Source organism: Periplaneta americana, chromosome 14 (assembly GCF_040183065.1).
Source record: "Periplaneta americana isolate PAMFEO1 chromosome 14, P.americana_PAMFEO1_priV1, whole genome shotgun sequence".
NCBI lineage: Eukaryota > Metazoa > Arthropoda > Insecta > Blattodea > Blattidae > Periplaneta > Periplaneta americana.
The window spans coordinates 159,751,905-159,775,559 of NC_091130.1; the positions used below are offsets into that span (position 1 = coordinate 159,751,905).

General features: G+C 38.8%; 1 protein-coding gene across 3 annotated transcripts in view; it reads left to right on the forward strand.

Annotated features, from left to right (window-relative positions):
* The window catches only part of LOC138713943 (ATP-binding cassette subfamily G member 4-like), a 64,300-nt gene that overhangs the window by 32,431 nt on the left and 8,214 nt on the right, over positions 1-23,655 (forward strand). For all 3 annotated transcript variants that reach the window (XM_069846497.1, XM_069846498.1, XM_069846496.1), the window contains exons 5-9: positions 7,328-7,473; positions 14,340-14,578; positions 19,467-19,580; positions 19,661-19,782; positions 21,950-22,118. In XM_069846497.1, coding sequence (XP_069702598.1) covers positions 7,328-7,473; positions 14,340-14,578; positions 19,467-19,580; positions 19,661-19,782; positions 21,950-22,118 — 790 coding nt within the window. The remainder of the gene's footprint in view (positions 1-7,327; positions 7,474-14,339; positions 14,579-19,466; positions 19,581-19,660; positions 19,783-21,949; positions 22,119-23,655) is intronic.

Genomic DNA, 23,655 nt, shown 5'->3' on the forward strand with positions numbered 1-23,655 from the left:
GGGAGGAAATTAAACACAGAATAAATATGGGAAATGCCTGTTATTATTCGGTTGAGAAACTTTTATCATCCAGTCTGCTGTCAAAAGATCTAAAAGTTAGAATTTATAAAACAGTTATATTACCGGTTGTTCTTTATGGTTGTGAAACTTGGACTATCACTTTGAGGGAGGAACATAGGTTAAGGGTGTTTGAGAATAAGGTGCTTAGGAACATATTTGGGGCTAAGAGGGATGAAGTTACAGGAGAATGGAGAAAGTTACACAACACAGAACTGCACGCATTGTATTCTTCACCTGACATAATTAGGAACATTAAATCCAGACGTTTGAGATGGGCAGGGCATGTAGCACGTATGGGCGAATCCAAAAATGCATATAGAGTGTTAGTTGGGAGACCGGAGGGAAAAAGACCTTTAGGGAGGCCGTGACGTAGATGGGAGGATAATATTAAAATGGATTTGAGGGAGGTGGGATATGATGATAGAGAATGGATTAATCTTCCTCAGGATAGGGACCAATGGCGGGCTTATGTGAGGGCGGCAATGAACCTCCGGGTTCCTTAAAAGCCAGTAAGTAAGTATTATTATTATTATTATTATTATTATTATTATTATTATTAGGTCCTATTATTATTATTATTATCAATACAAATCAAATGCTGTGGTACGCATGACGGTTCTTATTTCCTTGTCTAAAATAGCATTAATTTAACCCAGATAAGACTGATGTCCTACATATAGGACACCGGACGTTTCACACAAATATGTTAATAACAATGACTATGACAGACTAAATATAAGAAAAAAAATTGGAGGCAATTTATAACACATAAGGATTATGGTATCATGGTTGCCGACTATGAAAATCTTACACAGCAATGTTAAAAAAATAAAACGTCCGGTTCCTATATATAGGACGTCAGTCTTATCTGGGTAAAGTATTGTCACATTCCTTCACAAATTCTCCTTCAGAGCCACAAGGCGTTGTGGCTTGAACAACGGATTCATTCACACGTCAAGAAATAAAATATCCGTTACGATAGAGTCTAAAGTACTTTGCAATCAATAATAACCAGAGTAATTAGGATTTATCGTGATTTAATAACACAATCTGTACTTACGTCCACAAACAAGTTATTTTTTAGCTATTCCAGTATCGCTATCCTTTCCTTACTAAATATTTTTCGTACTAATTAGCATTAAATGTCGATTAATGTCGCTTCAGGTTTCTTTTTTTCATAAGATTCAATATTTTGCCGCATTATTATATTCAGTAACTAAATAAGTTTCTTCCCACGAATGGTTGATGTCTACTCTTGTTTGTGTCGCTCTGATTGGTAAATATGAAACTATAATTATTAACTCACAAAATGTTGAATGAATATAGTGCCCAATGTGAACATAAGTAAGCATAATTTATTTCGCACCTTGGAAAAAATATGAAGTAATATTTCCAGTGCTTTCGTCTACTTCTTTTCATTCAGAGACATTTCGTACACAATTTTTGGTCCACAGACACAAACTCCGCTTCAAATTAGGACCAAAAAAGTTATGTCCACGGACATTTTGTCCACATTTTTTCGTCCGACACTATTACATGCAACAAAGGTCTTCCACTATTTCGTCCAGTACATTTGCTACTACTTCAAATGTTTATAGACTCCAAAAAGACTCATGTCAGGTGCAATAGCCACAAGAATAAACACCAGTTGTACGGAAACAGCTGACATATGTGTTCTATTTATTTTTATTGTTCTCCTGAAAAATAGCAATTTTGACAAGGGTTGTTTTTGTAATAATATCTTCAGTTTCATTAGAAAAAATTATTGGAACATACACAGCAATTGTTGATCTATTTTTCAACATATTCCCCACCGGCATTGAGACATTTGTCATACCGTGGGATCGACAGAGAAGTGCAGACGGCTGTCAAACGCTGGTTCGATCTGAGGCGGCTGACTTCTGCGACACAAGAATACAAAAATTGATCCCACGGTGTGACAAATGTCTCAATTCCAGTGGGGGATATGTCGAAAAATAGCGCAATAATTGCTGTATCTGTTTCAATAAATCTTTCCATGCAATTATGCTTTCTTTTTGTAAACGGCCCCCGGGAAAATCACTTTCTGAACGGTCTTGTAATTGCGGTCGAGTGGCCAAAATTTGTATAAGCACTTCTTTTGACATTATTAACATGGTTGAAGGAAAATTTTAACTTTTTTATCTGCCCCATCAGAATGTTAGTGGATATAGTCCGGTGTCATCTCATCATTATTAACTCCACTGACCTGCCAGTTGATACAGTGTCGTTCAATAACATATTTAAAGGCACATGGCGCAAGTCTTCACAGCTTGTAAAGCTACAGAAATATTCAGGACACTTTTTTGTTTTTTCAACAGTGTGCTGAGATTAGTCCAAAGAATTACCTTACATTCGTCTTACAGTTGGCAAGAACACTCAACCAGATAATTGACCCAAGCGGGGTTCGAACTCGCACAGGAGCATGGCCTCGAATCAGGAACTATGTTTTAAGAGGAAAACTGTTGGCGGCGAGGATTTGTAATGAAGACAGAACAGTCCTGCTTGAGAACAGTAATCTTCCGCACGGTGATTGCTATTCTCTGAATCACATTTCGCATGCCGTGTATTGCGTGATGGCTCTATAAGGCTTACGTAACAGCACAGTACAAGGTCTCCACGCTAGCAATCATCTGGTGCCTCGAGGAGCGTCAGAGTACGTAGAGTTACCACAAATCCTCATTTTCAAAGGTTGAATTACCGTTCAGAAGGAATTTTCAAACTCAACGCGAATGGACCTGTGGATTTAATTTTAAGAAATACTTACATGGCTTTTAAACAACGGGAGCCAAGATTCTCTTTCTTCTACTCACGAGTCAGCAGCTCAAAATGACACTCGACACTTTTTGAAGATTACAGAGCTCATTTCACTTCCGTTTCCTACACACGACTCCCACGAGGTTCTGTTACCTTAATGGCTACGTAATTGGTTCACACGAACTTCCAGACAGGATCGCGATTCTTCGCCATGCTCGCCGAGCATTTGGTCATTATTTTAATTCAAATGTGGTGCTCAAAGAGGTCGAATCTTCTTCTTGTGGAGTCAGCTGAAGGACTGGCTATGGTGAAGTACAACGTTTGTAATTTCAGTTGCGTAGCATTTCATTCGTATTTGCTAAAAATTCCTTAAAGAAAACCAGATCAACAGAGAAATACTGATTGGTGGTTAAATGTAGTTACCCCCTAGTGGAACATGAGTGACTGAAAGTTGAATGAACAGTAAAGTTCAATGTTGTAGTTGCTATAATGTATACATAGACTATTATAATTCAGGAATTATGTAGCAGTATATATAGCATTTGACTTCATTTTAAAAGTTCGAAATAAAGAACTTTGCCTCATTACGTGAATCTGTATCTGCAAGACGTTATTTAGGGGTTGGAAGGGTCCGATTGGTATGGTGGGGATGGGGGTGGGTGGGTGGGTGGGTGAGTGAGTGAGTGAGTGAGTGAGTGAGTGAGTGAGTGAGTGAGTGAGTGAGTGAGTGAGTGAGTGAGTAAATAAATAAATAAATAAATACAATTATTCAAAAGTATGTAGTGCATAGGCCTAATAGCTCTTACTGGAAAATATCAGCAATTTACTTTTAAAATAGCAAAATTATTGCAAAATAGGCTTACTGGAAAACCATTCCACTTTTTCTTGATTTTCTGTAAAGAAGCATCTGCAAAAGGCTTATCAAAGCCGGTCTTTTCTGGAAGCTGTTTTATTATGCATTATACCTCACTTAAGGCCCATTCACAATGAAAATTAAACATAACCGTAACATAAACACAGAAGTTTGCGCCCAGGCTACCAAATGGGATCATTCACAATGATTCACATAAGCATTGACATAAACATTACCGTAAGACGTTAACATGAAAGTTTGCAAACTCCAAACTTTCATGCTTATGCTTACGTGATTTGCAAACAGAACACAATCGTGGAGCGCTGAAGTATACGACAGAATATGAGGAAATGGCGTCGTTGTTATGTTTCCATGGTTACCAAGTATGTTTGCTGTTATGTTTATGTTCCCATCGTGAATGATGGTATGACTTCTTGATTTTACTGTAACGTTAAGTTAACGCTTACGTTATGTTTAATTTTCATTGTGAATGAGCCTTTACAATGAAAATTAATCATAAACATAACGTAAGCATAAAACTTAAAAAAAAAAGACAACACTAGAGTTTGAAAATTCGAAGCATTCATGTTCATGCTTTATAACAACAGAACAGAATATTATGATGAAATGGCGTCGTTGTTACGTTTCCAAGGCCACGAAGTAGCCTATATCAAGGGGTTGTGTTCATGCTGCCATCGTGAATCGTGATTTCTTCTTTTTTATTTTATAGCAACGTTTATATTCATAATTTAACACTTATGAGGCATCGCGGCTCGTATAATTGGCAGCTACTTTTCGTGACTTAAGATAAATAAGAATTTTAAGAGGGTTTCGATCTGATGACTTTGTAATTATAGACGGACACACAGCCGGATTGCATGACTGTGCCACAGATCCTTACCAGCGGCTGTGTTTACTGTCACTCATGGGGGGGGGGGGGACACGAAAGTTAGACGAGTCTGGTATAAAACACGACCCTGTCCACAGGTGCACGAAATACGTCATTAATAATTTGCTACTCGCTGAGCGTGTGGCGTCCAGGTTCCTCCACTCCAGACTGTCCAGTCTGTCCGACTCACTGAAGGGCGTGGGCGCAACATGGGAGCCACAATGAGCATACGATGGCTAAGTGAAACCTCGTATCTGTAATTTTGCAGGTGAATAAAACATGTTTCAACATCATTTCTCCTCAAAATGGGCAAACTTTTTATTTATATATGTTTCTTGTTTTCAAATATCTTCTACTGGAGGACAAACTATCAGTCATCTGTCCAATGTTGTGAATATCGTAATAATGTGGTCGATCTAATGACCATTTTTGTAGACACAAGATATCACTTCTTAGCCATCGAATACTTTTCTGTCATAGATGATTCCCCACGAAGACAGCCGTTTATTTTATGCGGTATGCCGTACAGCAGCCGTAGCGAAAATGCGACTCGGGAGCACATTGTGGCTCGCAATGATAGCTGTGCATTTCCCTTGCTTCCTACCTACAACCCCCACCCTCTCACTCACTGGAGTCAAACTCCATTCCACTTGTATTTGTCTCTGACCTGCGAGTGACGTATCGTCGCAATGTCTCTCTCGAAACCATGTACCTCTACAAAAACTAAAGTTTCAAGTAGGATGGGAGGACGCATTTTTTGCTGCCAATATGATGAGAATATTAAATGTATGATTCGTTCACGGCATTATACTACTGTAGATGTCACTCATGAAAGATTAAAAGGTTAAGTATTATTATTATTATTATTATTATTATTATTATTATTATTATTATTATTATCTCTGTACGTCGATCCTTTTTCAGCAGATGTACGAATAATGCGGTTAGATCTTCAATTTAAACTCTCAGATTTACTATGTGATGTTAAATGAAAGCTATATGTAAGGACTTGACAAATGCTGAACTTTTCAAATCTTTGCCAAAAAATAAATATCCGAAGCTTCGTTCTTTCGCTTGCTCCGTTGAAGCCATGTTCGCTGTAACTTACGTTTGTAAAAAATTATTTTCAAGAATGAAAATAGTAAAAACCAAATTTAGATCACGACTGACAGACAAATACCTTCGTGATCAACTACGACTGGCAGTAAGTGACATAATTCCTGATTTTGAAACTCTGTCGCAGAGACATTCTGAAGACAATTAATTTTAGGTTGTGATAATGTGTTCTATGTTTTCTTCTTCATTTCTTTCTTCGTTACACGTACTAAACATTAGTTTGTAGCCTTGTACTGTATATAATTTTATTTAAGTGCTTGACGTAAGGAAAATGAAAATCCCTTAGTAAGTCAGACAGTTGCTTCACTTCCCCTTCGGGTGTCCGCCTCCCTCCATAGGTGCTATGCACGTTGCAGGTTACACAGTGACTCGGCGCACGAAGACATTTTCGCCACGGCTGCCGTACAGCATTGCTGTTTCTTGACTCCCTCTTTTAAGAAGTGAGCACGGCGCGGGCGGTGCTACCGAAAAGTGATTTTGGCTATGTCGCCCATCAGTCTTTACAGGGTGTTACGAAAAACTGGGGCATATTCAGGTATGGATTCCTCGTATGTATAGCTATACCAACATGGGTCCGGAAATGCTTGGTTTTTGACTAAAGCTTACATGTATGACCATAGTGTACTTCAGAACGTTTGTTTGCTGCAATTATTTTGATGCATTCAGTTCACATTTCCTTAGATGAATTGTCCACCTCCTGCTTGATACAGGTCGTAGTTCGTTAAGATCCGAACATGCTTCCAAATCCCTGGCACAGTTGTTATTGTCTGGCGCCTTGCAGAATCCTCTGACGAAGAATTTCTTCATTATCCACAGAAGTCGAATACACCGACGACTTTAAGTGTCCCACAGAAAGAAGTGCAATGAATTGAAATCTGGGGAGCGTGGAGGCCAAACATATTCTGATCTGACGGTTGAATTCTGAGGCCGAACAGGTCAACATTGGCCTATAACCCTATCGTTGAACGCTGTATGATGATTGTGATGATAATAATAATGATAAATTGAGGACTGTTTTTGCAAAACTTGCTAACTGAAAAAACTAAATTTTACAGGAGAGACAAAATACTATAGTAAGCAAGTTTTGCTGTATCTCTCACTTATAGCAGAAAGCAAGTTTTGAAAAAACGATCACACTTTGACACACTACAATGAAGAGAAATAATCCAATTTTACTAAGACACTTTGAACATCATGTAGAGGTCTGTCTTATGTTAATGAATCCGCCAAAACCTCAATTTTGCAAATTTTGCAATTAGCAAGTTTTGCAAAAACGGTCCTCAATTGTACACAGTTTAATACATAATTTAATTATTGTATTAGGAGTACGAAGTATTGCCGGTGATCAAAATAGGTCTATTCATAAGACAGACTCTGGTTTGAAGTTACATTTCAAACGCACAAATCTTTATCATCCGGTATTATTAATGAGATCTCACGAAACAATTGACTTAATGTCGGTATTTACAATTTTTCTTTATCGATTTATTATTTTAAAAATGACTGACTGCCGGGTGCATTCTTCGTGAACAGAATAGATTATTATTAAAAATATTCAGAAGCATAGGAAGTGCTTTTACTTGTTTGGACTATATTCCTCCTCTTAAACTGCTGTATGTTGTGGATTTCAACAGATCAACAAGATCCTGGATCTGCTGGGGCTCAGGAAAGCCGAGGACACATCTGTTGGAAAGCTGTCCGGCGGGGAGAAGAAGCGTCTTTCCATTGGAGTTGAGCTGATAACGAACCCGCCCGTCATGTTCTTCGACGAACCGACCAGGTAACACCATAGCGATTCAAAAATAAATGCTATCCTAATTTACCAACTACTGTCAATATTCCGAACTAGTTTCAATTATAAAATACAAAATTATCAGGCACATTTAAAAGGTTGTGACAATTTTCAGGAAAATAGTGAACAAAACCACATACAATTCCATAATGATTTTATCGTGAATCGAACCCGCGACCTTCGGGCTAGCAGGGAAGCTGTCGTACACCTCAATCAAGAGACCCACAACTCAACAGTTACGTCGATTAAAGGGAGACAGAGGTGAAATTTTGGCAAAAATGTGACAAAAATGCGATTCTCCAGAATAAAATTATGTGACACCAGAATAAAATTATGTGACACGTTTCCTTATTAAGATGAAATATATGGCAGGAATTTTTTTCAACGTGATTTTCTTTAATTTTCGACGTGTGGAACTACTTATATATTAATTAATTAAATTGATTAAAATTACAATATCTCCAAAACCATCAAAGCTAGATACAAGACATTTTGCACAATGTAACTGACATATAAAAGTAGCATGTGACAAAAATTTCTGTCAGCTCAATAGATTGAAAACTGTAAGATTTAGTAATTTCACCCATGCCTTCCCTTAAACAAGAGATACAATGTACAGGCGCACATGCTGCCCGGGGCGCAGAGTGGTGGTGTTACAGTGTGCAGTCTTATTGAAACGTTATGTTTTATTTAACGACTCTCGCAACTGCCGGGGTTATATCAGCGTCGCCGGATGTGCCGGAATTTTGTCCCGCCAGTAAATCTACTGACATGAGCCTGTCGCATTTAAGCACACTTAAATGCCATCGATCTGGTCCGGGATCAAACCCGCAACCTTGGGCATAGAAGACCAGCGCTATACCAACTCGCCAACCAGATCGATTTCTTATTTAATGCAATCAACTGCAACACAACACGAATATCTGAATCATTCTAAATTCAAAACGAAATAACGCCCTTGCGACGTTTTGAACACGATGAAGTGTCCATCTTGGACGTCACTCACAGTTTTTGTGTTGTGCTATTATTACTCACGTTGAATTATTCTTCAAAATATTCAACTTCGAAAGTAAGAAAATTCATTCAGGATTTGTAAGCTATAGGCTACATTGACGGAGGTCCGAAGTGTTAGAATTCACCTAATAATAATAATAATAATAATAATAATAATAATAATAATAATAATAATAATAATAATAATAATAATAATAATAATCCTGGCGCTACAGCCTGTGAAGGGCCTAGACCGACCAGCCGGCTGCTGGCCTCACGCCCACATGTCGAAACAGAGGTGGACGATCATCCAACCAGAATGGAGGTATCGTGTGGTTAGCACGATGATCCCCCCAGCCGTTATAGCTGGCATTCGCAACCGGATTTCGCTACCTATCGTAGCTCCCCAAGTGTATCACGATGCTGGGTGGGCACCGGTCCCATACACTGGCCGAAATTTCATGAGAAAATTTCTTCCCCTATGAGGACTCGAACCAGCGCGCATTCCGTAACGCGAGCCCTAGGCAGGATGCCTTAGACCGCAACGCCACGGCGCGGGACTCGTCAGAATTCACCTTCTGAACTTTAATGATAAACGGGATTGAAAATGAGGCGTATTGCTTGTATAAAGCACATGATGAAGGTTCAACTTAAGGTAGCTGCATTAGTCTTAATTATGTTATTATTTGTTATTTGGCTTCTACAGACCTAAACAGTATATTTTATGAAATAAATTATTAAATTCACATACAGAATTAAAAATAGACGACTATATCGCCGTGAAGGAAGTGGTAATCCCAGCGGTTGCGGTAAAATGCACTCCCTGCTGTCTAATACAGTTTTCATGAAAACACTTTTTTTCTTATTTTAACATTTGCCATCATCAAGTATCATTCTCGAATAAGAAATGTTATTTTAACGAGGTTCTAGGCCATGGCTTTGCCTTCCGAGGGCCGAACCCAGTACGGATCCTTGCATTCGCCCGATAGTATTTGCTATGATGATCAGAGTCCAGCAGGTAGCTGTGTGTGAATCCGATGCTGACAGGTGTACTATCCTGTCTCAGCTCTAACAGAGCCCTGAGACGAGTACCTGGTAAGTCCCAGGGCCGAGACCCCCCAAGCCCTTCCTATATCAGCATCGGAAACCCCAAGAATTCACCCCACTACTGAGGTTGATAGTGAAATGGTAGAGGGAAACGGGAGTACCACGAGAAAAGCCCTCTGGAACGTCCGAATTGCCCCCCACAAATCCGAATATTAGCACGTCGAAAATCGAATCCGGGCCGCCTGGTTGGAAGACCAACGCTGGCACTTGAATGCCAGACGCGGCTTGGTTCTACACCTAATTGTATGACGACTACAACACCGCGTAGGCATTCAGTCTGGGAAGCGACTGCCAGTGATGCAGGTCAGACTCGTATGTACTTTTTAACTAAATGCATAAAACCTTCTCAGTGGTTGAAGCAAAAATAGTCAGCCTTCAGTGTGTATCTGACAGTGAAATGTATAACATTTCCAGCACATAATTCTGTGGTATGAGAGAAGCAGAGTGGCGCACGAGATCATCCACCATTTGTCTTTGTTATATTTTAATATTGATACGAAACATCGAATTCAATGACCCGTAACAGTTGCAGTGGTCTTTGGGAAAATGAATGAAGAAACAAACGAAGTGTAAAACTCAAAACTGTCTCTAGGAGACTGTATTTACAACATGGCTGACAAAGGAAGACCATGGATGAATATATAATAGGATGCGAAACTTACCGAGTTTCCTGTAACACATACTAGAGGCGCTGTTGTAGAAAATGATCTTGCTGCCATCTGTTACAGGGAGGGGCGTTATTACATCTAGCAGCGCACCAAGTAGCGAAAAAAGTAATTACTCCATGCATTTAGCAGCGCACCTGGCGACGAAAATGTTAAACTGTACATAAAGTATTCCCTCCCACCCTCATCGATATTCAAATTCAATTTAAAATAAAACATTTACATTTTTATTCCTCACATCACCTTCTACTGAAAATTCTTACCGGAGCCAGCAGGAAGATAAAAGAGACGATCTATTTTACACTACCCAATTAAAATATAACCAGACAGTAGAGGTGGGGAAAAAATAACGTAACAGTTATTTTGGAACCGTTCCTTGTTTGGAACTGTTCCAAAAAGTAACAGCACCTTGGAACACTATGTTCCAAAATAACAGTGTTGCTCTGACCTAGTACGAAATACTTGCGGTTACAAATACTCGTTTCACTTTGGAACTACATTATGACAACGCCTGTTCCACAGAACGGAACATGTTTGGTACTATTGAAAGCAGTGACGCCAACTTTTGAAAAACAGTAGGTGGGCTCAAACATTTGACGAGCCTTAAGTTAAATAAATCTCACGATAAATTATTGGGTGGGCTCGGATTCCACGAGCTCATATAAGTTGGCGCCACTGTTTGAAAGCAGAATTAGGAATCTTTTCGTCGTATTGAAATAAATGTTGGAAACTAAAGTAAAAGATAAATAGTAAAGATACGAAGATAGCCTTTAAAAAATGTACACACTATCTTGGAACTGATGTTAATTAAGTATAGGATTCTATCAAATAACATAATGCCTGTATTATAGGAACTACATTGTGAATTTTATCAAGGGAGATGAAAATATATAGGTTATGTTTTATTTCCAAATATTTTACAGTTTTAGTTTCATTGCCAATTCTTGAAATTAAACTAAAATCTGTTGAAACATGACTGTATTATTGAAGTTCTTTTGTTTAAAAAAAAGTACAACGGTAAATTTTCATATTTCATTACAATGAGATTATTATTCTTCATGACGATACATTATTAATACGAATTTTAGCACGGCCAAAATTATTATAGCTTTTATTTACGCATTTTTGGAGAAATTGAACACTACTGTGACCTTCAGCTGAGCAGAAGAGGAAGAACAGGTTAGGTTTTATTTACCACTGGGATCCATTTCGATTTCGTGACCAATTTACAAATAATTTAAAATTACATTACATTTCCTGCTTCGAACAAACCTGATCTATGAATTCAATTTAGCATTAGAAAAGATTTCATTTCCAGGAATTCACATCTCGACTCATTATGACATCGTACTGCATCACAAGTATGTGACCATTTAGCGTCCGTACATGTTCTTAAATACCACTGTTACATTACGTACTAGTAGTACGTGGCTCTTCCACTGTTACACTAAATACTCCTGTTACAAAAAATACTTGCTGTTACAAAAAATAACTTGCTGTTAGAAAAAATACTCGATGTTATGGAACTACATTATGAGTCATAACTATAAAATAACGTAACGGCCTGTTCCAAACCATCACTGTTACATTACGTACTAGTAGTACGTGGCTCTTCCAGTGTTACACTAAATACTCCTGTTACAAAAAATACTTGCTGTTACAAAAAATAACTTGCTGTTAGAAAAAATACTCGATGTTATGGAACTACATTATGAGTCATAACTATAAAATAACGTAACGGCCTGTTCCAAACTATCACTGTTACATTGCATACTAGTAGTACTGTACCTGTTATACAAAATACTTGCTGTTACATGTTACAATATACTCGATGTTATGGAACACGGCCGACTTGATGATACCTTCGCTTTCAAAGGTGAAGCGAAGCTAGCATCAAGTCGGCCGTGTATGGAACTACATTATGACAACCGTTGCTGCAGTGTTATCAATTTACCGACTTTGTCACTAGATCTGGCTACTTTTAACAATTTTCAGGGACAAAATAAATACCAACTTTTTATCCTGAACTGGCGGCTTACATTAATACGTGTATAACGTAACTGGTTTCGTGGTGTCAATACTGTCAGTATGACTTCTGGACTTTCTCATGGCCCTCGACTTATACTATTGCCTTTTTTACCCAAATGTTTGCATAAACTACTTTGACTAAAGGGTTTTAACAAAAATAAATTGTGTCACACGCTTCACAAAATGACAGAACTGAATTTAGGGACTTGACTCTGGAGGAGTTTCGTTCATTCCTGGTGTGTTTTATTTTGGTACAGTTTCCACATTAAATATATATATCGGCGTAGGCTATAAAATATATGGTGGTACTGTTATTTTGGAACTGTTATTTGGAACCTAGTATTTTCATGGAACTGGAACAGTTGGAACTGTTACGAGAAAATAACAACTTTTCCCATCTCTACCAGACAGAGATAAAAAAAATAAAGCAAAAGGTTAGATAATTGGGATTGTATTCTTTGGGTATTTATTGTACAGCGCAATGGAAAAGTCTGCGAGAACTACTTAGATAGTTCAATTTATTATATTACTATTACTTTACAATACATTCAACAACACTATTTTTACAACGTCCATAAACATCACTGTTTAACATACACTGCTTATACACACACATATCACTTTATGTTCACTTATTAGCAAGTTTGTCTGCCATCTTGGCTCCTCGTCGAGTCCTCGAGCAATATCTCGAACGGATAGAGAACTCTGGGTAATGTACCCAACACGTAGTTCTAATGTTCACCACTTACGACGTTGGGCGCTGATCATCTTATTTCAGCCCCCTACTGTCAGATGGTGCTGACCGCAGTTTCGCATCCTATTATATATTTATCCATGGGAAGGCTTACAACGCAGCAGCGATCATCAGTTGTGTTAATTTTTCATGAAACAAAAAGTAGGCTATTGTTTTCATTCGGAGGCGTTTTCGACGACAGTTTCAAACACGATGCGCCCCTACCAACAAAACTATTCATCAATTGTATGAAAAATGTGTAAGAGAAGGAACAATATTGCAACCGAAGCGTCCTTGACAAAAGTCTGCCGGAAAATATCGAACCAGAGAAGCCCCGGAAAATCGAGTAGAAACACAGCATTACAACTGGGAATTTCTAGACGATCTGGTCAACGGATTCTGAAAAGTGACTCACAAGCAACAGATACTACTGTTTTGTCATTGGCTGAGGCTAGACAACGAACTCCTAATAACGTTTGGTTTTATGATTAGAGGCATTTTCATTTGGATGTTGGTGTAATTAGCGAACAAAATGTGCGTTTTTGTGCCAGCCAAAATCCACTAATGCCGTAGGGTTACCGGTAACATCGCAGTTCGCTTAAATCAAGTTAACAATCAAAATGGTGGCCATATTGAGCATGTGTTGCGTCACAACAATTTTCCATATTGCACTTTTCATTGTAGTTTGTGTTTGTTTGAAATTCTATTTGCAATATTCAATATATTCACAAATATATAGCCGCATACTAGCCACACCAACACATAAGACATCATCGTATTCATCATCATACACAATCTCGCTCTCGCGCTTGTGGAATACCCTACCCAGTGACATCAGAGACTGTCGGAATTTAGTAGCGTTCAAAAGCAAACTTATTAAGCATTTTCTTACTGCGTAGAGTAGGTTTAATTTTTACTTAATCAATAAAAGAAATGCTTCTCTCTTCTTAACTTTTACAATAAACTGTCTAGCTTTTATTAATCAGTTAATCTTTTAGTACTTTGTTTTTTATTGTATTTGTAAATTTAATATTAATTGTAATTGTATTCGTAATATTGTAGTTGTAATCCTCTGGTAGAGGGGAAGAGAAGGCCTGATGGCCTTATCTCTACCAGGTTAAACAAATAATAAATAAAATAAATAAAATGTCGTGTCATCTCGTGCGGCACGTATTTTGCATTATAAACGGTATATAAAAATCATATTATATTATAATGAAAAATGTGGAAGAAAAGAACAGAAAGCTTCTCTAATACAGTAGACTATTAAACTGCAAGCCTGCTGTCTCCCTGAAGCTGAACTTTCAACATGTCCGTTCCTGTTTCAGCGGTCTGGACAGCTCGTCGTCGCTGCAGGTGATCTCACACCTGAAGTCTCTCGCCCAAGGCGGCAGAACCGTGGTGTGCACCATCCACCAGCCCAGTTCGCGGCTCTTCGAGATGTTCGACGACCTCTACATCCTGGCCGAGGGGCAGTGCCTCTACAACGGCCCGGTGCGCGAGATGACGGCCGTGTTCGAAGAGGCGGGCTTCCCGTGCCCGGAGCACCACAACCGAGCGGACTTCGGTGAGCAGCATGTCTGACCCGGGTTCAAATCCTAGTTGGGGCAAGTTACCTGGTTTGGGTTTTTCCGAGGTTCTTCCCCCTGAACAAACTGAAGCGCAGAACTAGGCCTACTTGGTAACTTTCGGCGTTGACCTCGGACTGATTTCGACTTCATCTATCATCTTCAGTAGTTTCAGGCTGACCGATAATGCAGCAGATGTAGTGCCGTGATAACCAAAGTCCAAGGGAGGCGAAGGAGCCGATATCTGCAGTAACCCGATCAGAGTGCTGCATTGGAGTTAAATCGCTGGCTTGAACTCGGTCGAATGTCGCACCCTCGAGTGAGATAAGCTCGATCGTGATACGCTCGTAATAAATAGAAGCACAGTACAAGGTCATCTCACCGACATGTCTTATCTTGCATGGAAGGCGACAGATAAGATACACATATGTTTTGTTCACACGGTAAAAATAAGGCTTTATTTTCTGCGTTTATGACAAACGTTTAATGGAACAGTCAGGAACATGAAGTTATAAATAAAATAGTATGAAAAACTTCGATATACAGTTATTATCGCTAATTAATAATTATTCAATATTTGACTTACCACATATATAATATGATAGGTCCATACATGGTGTTCCGCCTATATACTGCGACAATGTAGAAACGTTTTACAAAATATTATTGATATAGCAGTAGATTAATAACAATATTAGTACAGAGATAACGTCACAGAAAATATAATAAAACGGATAATCATGCTGCACGACTGTTACAGACGCAAAGATTGATACACTAATTATTAGAGATTATTATGATTATTATTATTATTATTATTATTATTATTATTATTACTATTATTATTACTATTATTATTACTAGGAAACTTGATACAGTTCTTGCGTTGTCGTGATTGTGTTCTCCGTTCATAATAATTACATTTACATCCAATAACATCTATCAGATGTGGCAAAAACAAAATCACTCCTGTGTGAAAAAAAAAACATTTACCTACAACATTTATATTACATTTTAAAGCAAGTTTGGTAGTTGTACTATGGAGAGGTTAGTTAAACACTGCAAAGTTTTGAAATGATAAACATCTATGATGTTACTACACAGTTCATCACGCTCAGCTTATACCATTCGAGGATTTATCGCTCGTGACAATTTTACCCATCATGCATGTGCGCTACCTATCGGATTATGCTATGAACTACTTGGCGCTTGAGCGAAATCGTCCGATGCAGACCTCTGAACGCGATCTTCAGGTCAATATAGGATGCAGCAGGATGTAGTAACGTGGTTTGCATACAGAGACATCGATGGGAGTAGGCTGCAGAACTCTCAGGGGAAGGGAGGGGCGTTCATCGTGGACTGCGTCGGACCGGGTGTTGTGCAGCTTAAGGCTGGTTCACAATAAACCGGAAACGGAAATGGCAACGAGAACGAAAACGGAAATAATGTTAAAATAAATATATAAATACATTTCTTTTAACATTATTTCCGTTTTCGTTCTCGTTGTCGTTCCCGTTTCCGGTTTATTGTGAACCAGCCTTTAATCGACAGATGGCACCAACAGTGAATCACGATAGATCAGGTTAGGCTGCGGTGCCAGTCCTTTGTAGCGCACAGAAAAACCTTGTTCGTGCTAGACGACTCTTGCCAACTATGAAGTCTGAACCCATAAAGGAGTGTTCACACTACTCATATTCGTACTCCAGTGACTTGTGGGGCTCCAGAGCAGTGTTTGCAGACTTCGAATTTTACTCCGAAATTAACTAAATTTCCCCATTTGAGTGAACATTTTTCTGTCCTTGATATTTGTAGAAATAATTTAAGAACATCAAATGACAATAAAGCAAGAATAATAATAATAATAATAATAATAATAATAATAATAATAAACCGTGGCGCTACAGCCCATGAAGGGCCTAGACCGACCAGCCGGCTGCTAGCCTCACGCCCACATGTCGAAGCAGAGTTGGACGATCATCCAACAAGAATGGAGGTATCGTGTGGTTAGCACGATGATCCCCCCAGCCGTTATAGCTGGCATTCGCAACCGGATTTCGCTACCTATCGTAGCATCACGATGCTGGGTGGGCACCGGTCCCATACACTGGCCGAAATTTCATGAGAAAATTTTTTCTCCAATGAGGACTCGAACCAGCGCGCATTCCGTAACGCGAGTCCTAGGCGGGATGCCTTAGACCACGACGCCACGGCGCGGGACCAAGAACAATTAGCCCGCACTGTTATCATTACTGACATGTTCAAGGTAATGGATTTTTCAAATGAAAAATTTTTCGAGGACTGACTGGGACTCGAATTCGGACCGGATCGTGTGCATGAAGGCCTGACCACTTAGCCTCCGCAGGGTTCATCAGAAAGTAACCTGGCAGAATCAGTAGGGACTACCGAAAAGCAGAGCACATCTGAATCACAGAACGGTTACAACACTGAAACAGACTGTGGGCACGCCTAGAAAGAGGTGACCAGCCCAACAACTGCAGTACGGCGATGAGAAGGAAGGCAACATCTGATTGCGCAACGAAAACAGCACTAACCTTCAAACGTAGTGCCTCCACCAAACAATTGCCCGCCCCGTAGTCTGAATATTGCTATTAATAGTGTTGCTGAAATGTTATTAGTTGGCCCTGAAATAATTTTACCTTCGTATGTCTGCTATGTGGATAGCGCGTGCGTTTCCCGACCAAGTGGTCCGAGGTTCAATTCCCAGCGTGAGCTACAAAAGAAATTTACCTTCCGTCCACGGGACTGAGTGCTTGTTCGTTTTCTTGTGATTGTCCTGTGATGTCTCTGCGCTGGCCTTGTGCCATGCTAATCCCATAACCAGGGAGGCCCGCACTTGTGTGTAGTTCAGTGGTTCTCCCTCCTCTACCCCAGTGGCGTGTAAGACGGAAAAGGGAGAAGTTAAACCGACTAAGAAAAAAAAAAGTCGCATCTTTTGTGACTCCGAAGCTGTGCGTAAAGGATGGGACTGTTCATGGTACTCAGAACGCTAAGACAATGCATTAAAATAAGGAAACTTCTTACGAAAGACCACAACTTACGATAACGTGGAATACGATCACCCTCCCTATATGTCAGATTTAAAATCTTAAATAGCCATAATAATGTTTCATTATACAATCTTACCTAAGTGTGGGCGTTCCTTTATTCGGTGAGGTTTTCCAACTAAGCAGAACTAGTCTGTGACGTCATAACTCGTGTCATGAGCATTCATCGATGAATTAAAAACACTACTTCTTATTGTGTCAAAGGCTAACGTACAGACCCCTCCTAGCGTAATAATCGCTTCCGAGTATTCCTTGCTTAAGCCCCTACGTTTCAAATGCCACAGGTGACCTGGATGGCACTTGTGAATCCTATGCTGACAGAGATCTCGTCTTCGCCCTTCCTATAGCCTGTCAGCATCGGCAACCCACAACACTTCACCCAGTCTATTTTTAACTACTGCAGATGATAATTGAAAGAGGGAAGGTGGAGAGTGTAGATGGAAATGAACACTCTCTGCAGCATCTACTTTGTCCAACAGAAATTTCATCACAACCTGACCAGGAATGGAACACGGACTGCCTGGATGGAAGACCATTCGGTAATGACTGACTGTGACCCTGCTTGCTCTTTGCAGTCTACAGCTTTTCCTATGTTTTGGAAATCACTCTGCTTAGTGCATTAAACTCTATCCCGAATAACATTACTCGTATTTCAAGGCATTTTCACTTTCATGAGTGGTTCAAGCTCAATGACGTTACAGCCTTCCTCGTCCCAAGACAGAGGGAACATTGCTGCGACATTTCTCTGGCAATGGTTACAGAATGCGATGATGGAAGGTCATAAGGCTGCAAAGGGGGCGGGCCGTGAGCATTTCTGACGTCACATCTTCACATTCGCTGGAGAAACTTTAAAAACCACGAAAAACCCAACTCAGAACAGTCGACTCTTAGGGTCGAATCCTGAATCTCCCGAATATGAGGTTATTCTGACAGTTAATCACCATTATTATTACTATTACTAGCTGTACCCGTGCGCTCCGCTGCACTTGTTAGAAATAAATATAAAGTAATTACATAATTAAAATAGAACATCTGGTCCAGGGAACATTCGTTTTTGATAGAAGGATAAATCGTTTAATATGTCATTTAATTTAAATTGTATTTAAATAATTAAAATTCGATCACTTTGTTCCAGAGACACTCATTTAGTGCAACGATAATTCCTTTAACATGTTTCTTAATTTTTATTACATGCAAATAATTAAAATATGATCATTTGGTTCAGAGAACATCCGTTTTTGGTGCAATTTGGTCCCATCATTTGGTTCCATTTGCTTGGAATGAAACGTATCGGAAATCATTTTTAAAGAAACTTCTGTTATGTAACATTTTTCACAAAAATCAATAATAAGCGAGATATTTCGGTTTATTTAATTCAGGCCCTCTTGTAACCCCCCTTTTAAATAAAGTATTTTGAATGCCATATAGCCTAAAATATAACTTACAACGAACTTAATTTATATTCCAATTTTCATCGAAATCCGTTCAGCCAATATCGCCTGAAAAGGTAACAAACATCCAGACAGACAGACAGACAGACAGATATACAAACAAAAATTTCAAAAAAGCGATTTTCGGTTTCAGGGCGGTTAATTATACATGTTAACACCAATTATTTTTGGAAAATCGAAAATTACCAGAAAAATTTTGGCTACAGATTTATTATTAGTATAGATTATTATTATTATTATTATTATTATTATTATTATTATTATTATTATTATTATTATTATTATTATTAGCATTATTATTATTATTATTGTTTTAATTCATAACCTTTTAATTCATTGTACAGTTAATTGTGATTTTAATATATTTTCAGCGTTGGAAATCGCAAGCAGAAAGGATGACGAGAAGATTACGAATTTAGTCTCAAAATACAGCAAAAGGGTCGAAGTTGTCTCTCCCGAAACGTACTCTTCTCGTAATGAAAATGGTAAGACTATCCGAAGATGTTCTGAACATTTCCAAATCGACTATTGGCTGCTCTTGAGCTGCTCTCTTCTGTTTTTCCAGCTCCGTCGCTTGGCAACAGAATGATTTCGCGCGTGCGCAGTAAATCGCAGTACAAGGTGTCCGCCTGGTTGCAGATCTACATCCTGGTGAGGAGGTCGATCCTCTGCACTCTCAGAGACATGGTAGGCACGCATTGTAAACATTATGGCACTGGAGACACGCCTATACGAACCAAGTTGAATATCAGAGGTAGAGCTTCAGAAATCATTCAACAACGATGTAAATATGAAGAGTTTAGTTTCTTGCCAGATTTATTTGATGAAACCAAGTTCATTATTATTATTATTATTATTATTATTATTATTATTATTATTATTATTATTATATTATTCATTTCTGGCATAAAAAAGAACGACTGCTTGTAGGGAATTGTTTCGAAAATATTTCGTAACTTATTGACAATAGGAATTGACCTATGTACTGAATGTATACTTTTTAACATGTCTTTTCTCTCCTTTAAACATGCGAATAATCGCAACTCAGTGGCCATACTCTTTTTAAACTTAATTTGGTAAAACCTACAATCCTGACGACTTGAGCCGTTGTTGTCCGATAGCGTACATACAGGCTCACGAGAAAAAAAAACTGATAAGAGATGGCTCTGTATGCCAACCGTCACTAGAGTCCACGGACTCTGACCGTCACACCTTTACTTCTCTCCTATTGTTGTCGTTTTTTCCTTCTGATTTCTCTCTTCCTTTCCTTTCTTCTATCAACTGTTACATTATACATTACAAACACACTTATTGTGAAATTGTACATGTACTTACCATTGAAGATCATAGGATTCGAACCAGCAACACTGCCGATACTCCTAACAGTAGTTCAACACTTAAACCTCGGAGGCAGTCGAAAAGATGAGAATGAATCTTCCCCAAGAAGAGTTCTGCATTACTTCATAGTCCGCGAAGAACTGAAAAAGAAAATATCAAATGTGATATCAAAACTAACTAAGCAAATCAAATAAAAATCCACGTAAACTAAATTTAGACTGAGAAAACCAAAACTATCGTAAAGCAAAAATTGATGGATCGAAGAAAATCACGTGAACAATCAAAAAGTGGTGAGAGAAAACCAAACCAAAATATGAACTAACTAAAAGTAGCGTAGAAAGGGTAAACCTAATCTAAGCAAAAAATAATGTAAACGAAGATCAATCAAAGAAACCAAATACCAGCAAACTAACACCAACTATTATTCAGCATATTGTTGGTATCCCTGTGGAATCAAAGTGGCTGGACCGCATTTATGAGTTTGTTCTTCTTCGCCCTTATGTCCATACAAATATCTTGCGATTAGTTTATCTAGGCTGACTAATCCGGCATACTAGGATGGGTTCAGCAACAAAAGTCACACTCCTCCACTGATATCGCTTCAAAAGAGAATAAGTAAAATTTGCTTAAAGAAATCATTTTATTACCCAACAAATTTCATTTATTCCGATTTTAATGTTTTTCAGATTGAACAAATATATAAATATACTTACTTACTGGCTTTTAAGGAACCCGGAGGTTCATTGCCGCCCTCACATAAGCCCGCCATCGGTCCCTATCCTGAGCAAGATTAATCCAGTCTCTATCATCATATCCCACCTCCCTCAAATCCATTTTAATATTATCTTCCCAACTACGTCTCGGCCTCCCTAAAGGTCTTTTTCCCTCCGGCCTCCCAACTAACACTCCATATGCATTTCTGGATTCCCCCATACGTGCTACATGCCCTGCCCATCTCAAACGTCTGGATTTAATGTTCCTAATTATGTCAGGTGAAGAATACAATGCGTGCAGTTCTGTGTTGTGTAACTTTCTCCATTCTCCTTTAACTTCATCCTTCTTAGTCCCAAATATTTTCCTAAGCACCTTATTCTCAAACACCCTTAACCTCTGTTCCTCTCTCAAAGTGAGAGTCCAAGTTTCACAACCATATACAGAACAACCGGTAACATAACTGTTTTATAAATTCTAACTTTCAGATTTTTTGACAGCAGACTGGATGATAAAAGCTTCTCAACCGAATAATAACAGGCATTTCCCATATTTATTCTGCGTTTAATTTCCTCCCGAGTGTCATTTATATTTGTTACTCTTGCTCCAAGATATTTGAACTTCTCCGCCTCTTCAAAAGATAAATTTCCAATTTTTATATTTCCATTTCGTACAATATTCTCGTCACGAGACATAATCATATACTTTGTCTTTTCGGGATTTACTTCCAAACCTATCTCCAGTATCCACTAGTAGGGACATTATCATGTTCAGTATGATTCCAAGACTCAACATCTGTTCGCAGTACACGACCAGAATCAGGATTGTGACGCACGTGCTGGTGGGGCTAGTCCTCGGGGCGCTCTGCTACAGGGCTGGGGACGAGGCCTCCAAGGTGTACACCAACGTCGCCTACATATTCTTCTTCCTCATGTTTCTGTTCTTCATCAACCCGGTACTCACAGTGCTGACGTGTAAGTATTGCAAAGGGCTCGTCTAAACGAATAGGTCAGAAATTGCGTTGATATATTTTAAGATCAGATTAAAGTGTTTAACAACTGAAAGATTAAAATGTGGTAAGGAACACATTCACAATATCTTCATGTCAATTGTTCAGTTTCTACCGTACAACAGTATTTTAGTCACATTTGGTCATGTGTGAAGATTTGTTTTCCTCGGGTGATCTTACAGAATTGCAGTACCGTACCAGTGTGTTTAGTCAGCAACCCGAAGAGAGATTGGAACCTCATAATAACACTAATAAGGCGTAACTCATAAGGCAACTAGGCCAGGAGATAATGGGGTAGGGTGGCCCGTTTTTCCCCTTCCATTGCATACGTCGCCGAATAGCTACATGTTACACTAATCAGACTTCAGATGCATACAAACAATTGTTCTTCCTCTGACACATATCGTCAAGTGAGATGTACTGCCTGATAACAGATGTGCATATCAGCCAGAACTTCAAAAGTTGACATAAATAATAAAATAAAACAGGAACATTCCAACCCATCCTTCAACTCAAAGCAAGGAAAGACTCTACAGCAAAGCTTTACAAACCTATGGCAATACCAAGTCTAATATACAGATCAGAATCATGGACATACATACAGGGACATCATTTTATTTTTACTTCAATTTTTATTGTACCTGAGTTTTTAATGTACTTCACTCCCACCCCTTCTACTAATGAAATTCAACCGTCCTCCACACAGATCCAAGACCGCATATAGTAAACAGCACTAAGTTAGTGAGTATAGTACGTTCCAGAAATATGTTCGCGTTTTCCAGTGACGAAAGAACTTTCGATATTGAATCATATTTTCGCACAGGTACTGTCCGTTTGCCGTTTGCCCCGGAAAAAAACCTCAACCAGGTAACTTGCCCCGACCGGGATTCGAACCCGGGCCACCTGGTTTCGCGTCCAGACGCGCTGACCGTTACTCCACAAGTGTGGACGGTACAGAATTATTTCAATATGAGTTACTAGTATGAAGGACGAAACTGGTAATCGGAATTAGGTACAATAGTCTAGAGTGTGATAATATGCAAAAAAGAACTGAAGCCTGTATCGAAATGAACGGCCACCATTTTCAAAAATGTGTTTAAATATCCATATTATGATTATTTTTCAATTTAACTTCATTCTCTATATTGTACGCTAATGTGCTGTAGACAGTATAATATACACTGCATAATGAATACGTCCACATGGACAATTCAGTTCGTGAGTAAAAACACTCATTGTTAATACTGTACTGTATTTTGATTAAACAAAAACCTAATGGAAATTATCGAACTCAAAATCGCGATATTTCCTAGTTTACATAAATGGATTTATTTATTTTAGTTGTTTTTTAACGACGCTGTATCAACTACTAGGTTATTTAGCGTCGATGAGATTGGTGATAGCGAGATGATATTTTGCGAGATGAGGCCGAGGATTCGCCATAGATTACCTTGCATTCACATTACGGTTGGGGAAAACCTCGGAAAAAACCCAACCAAGTA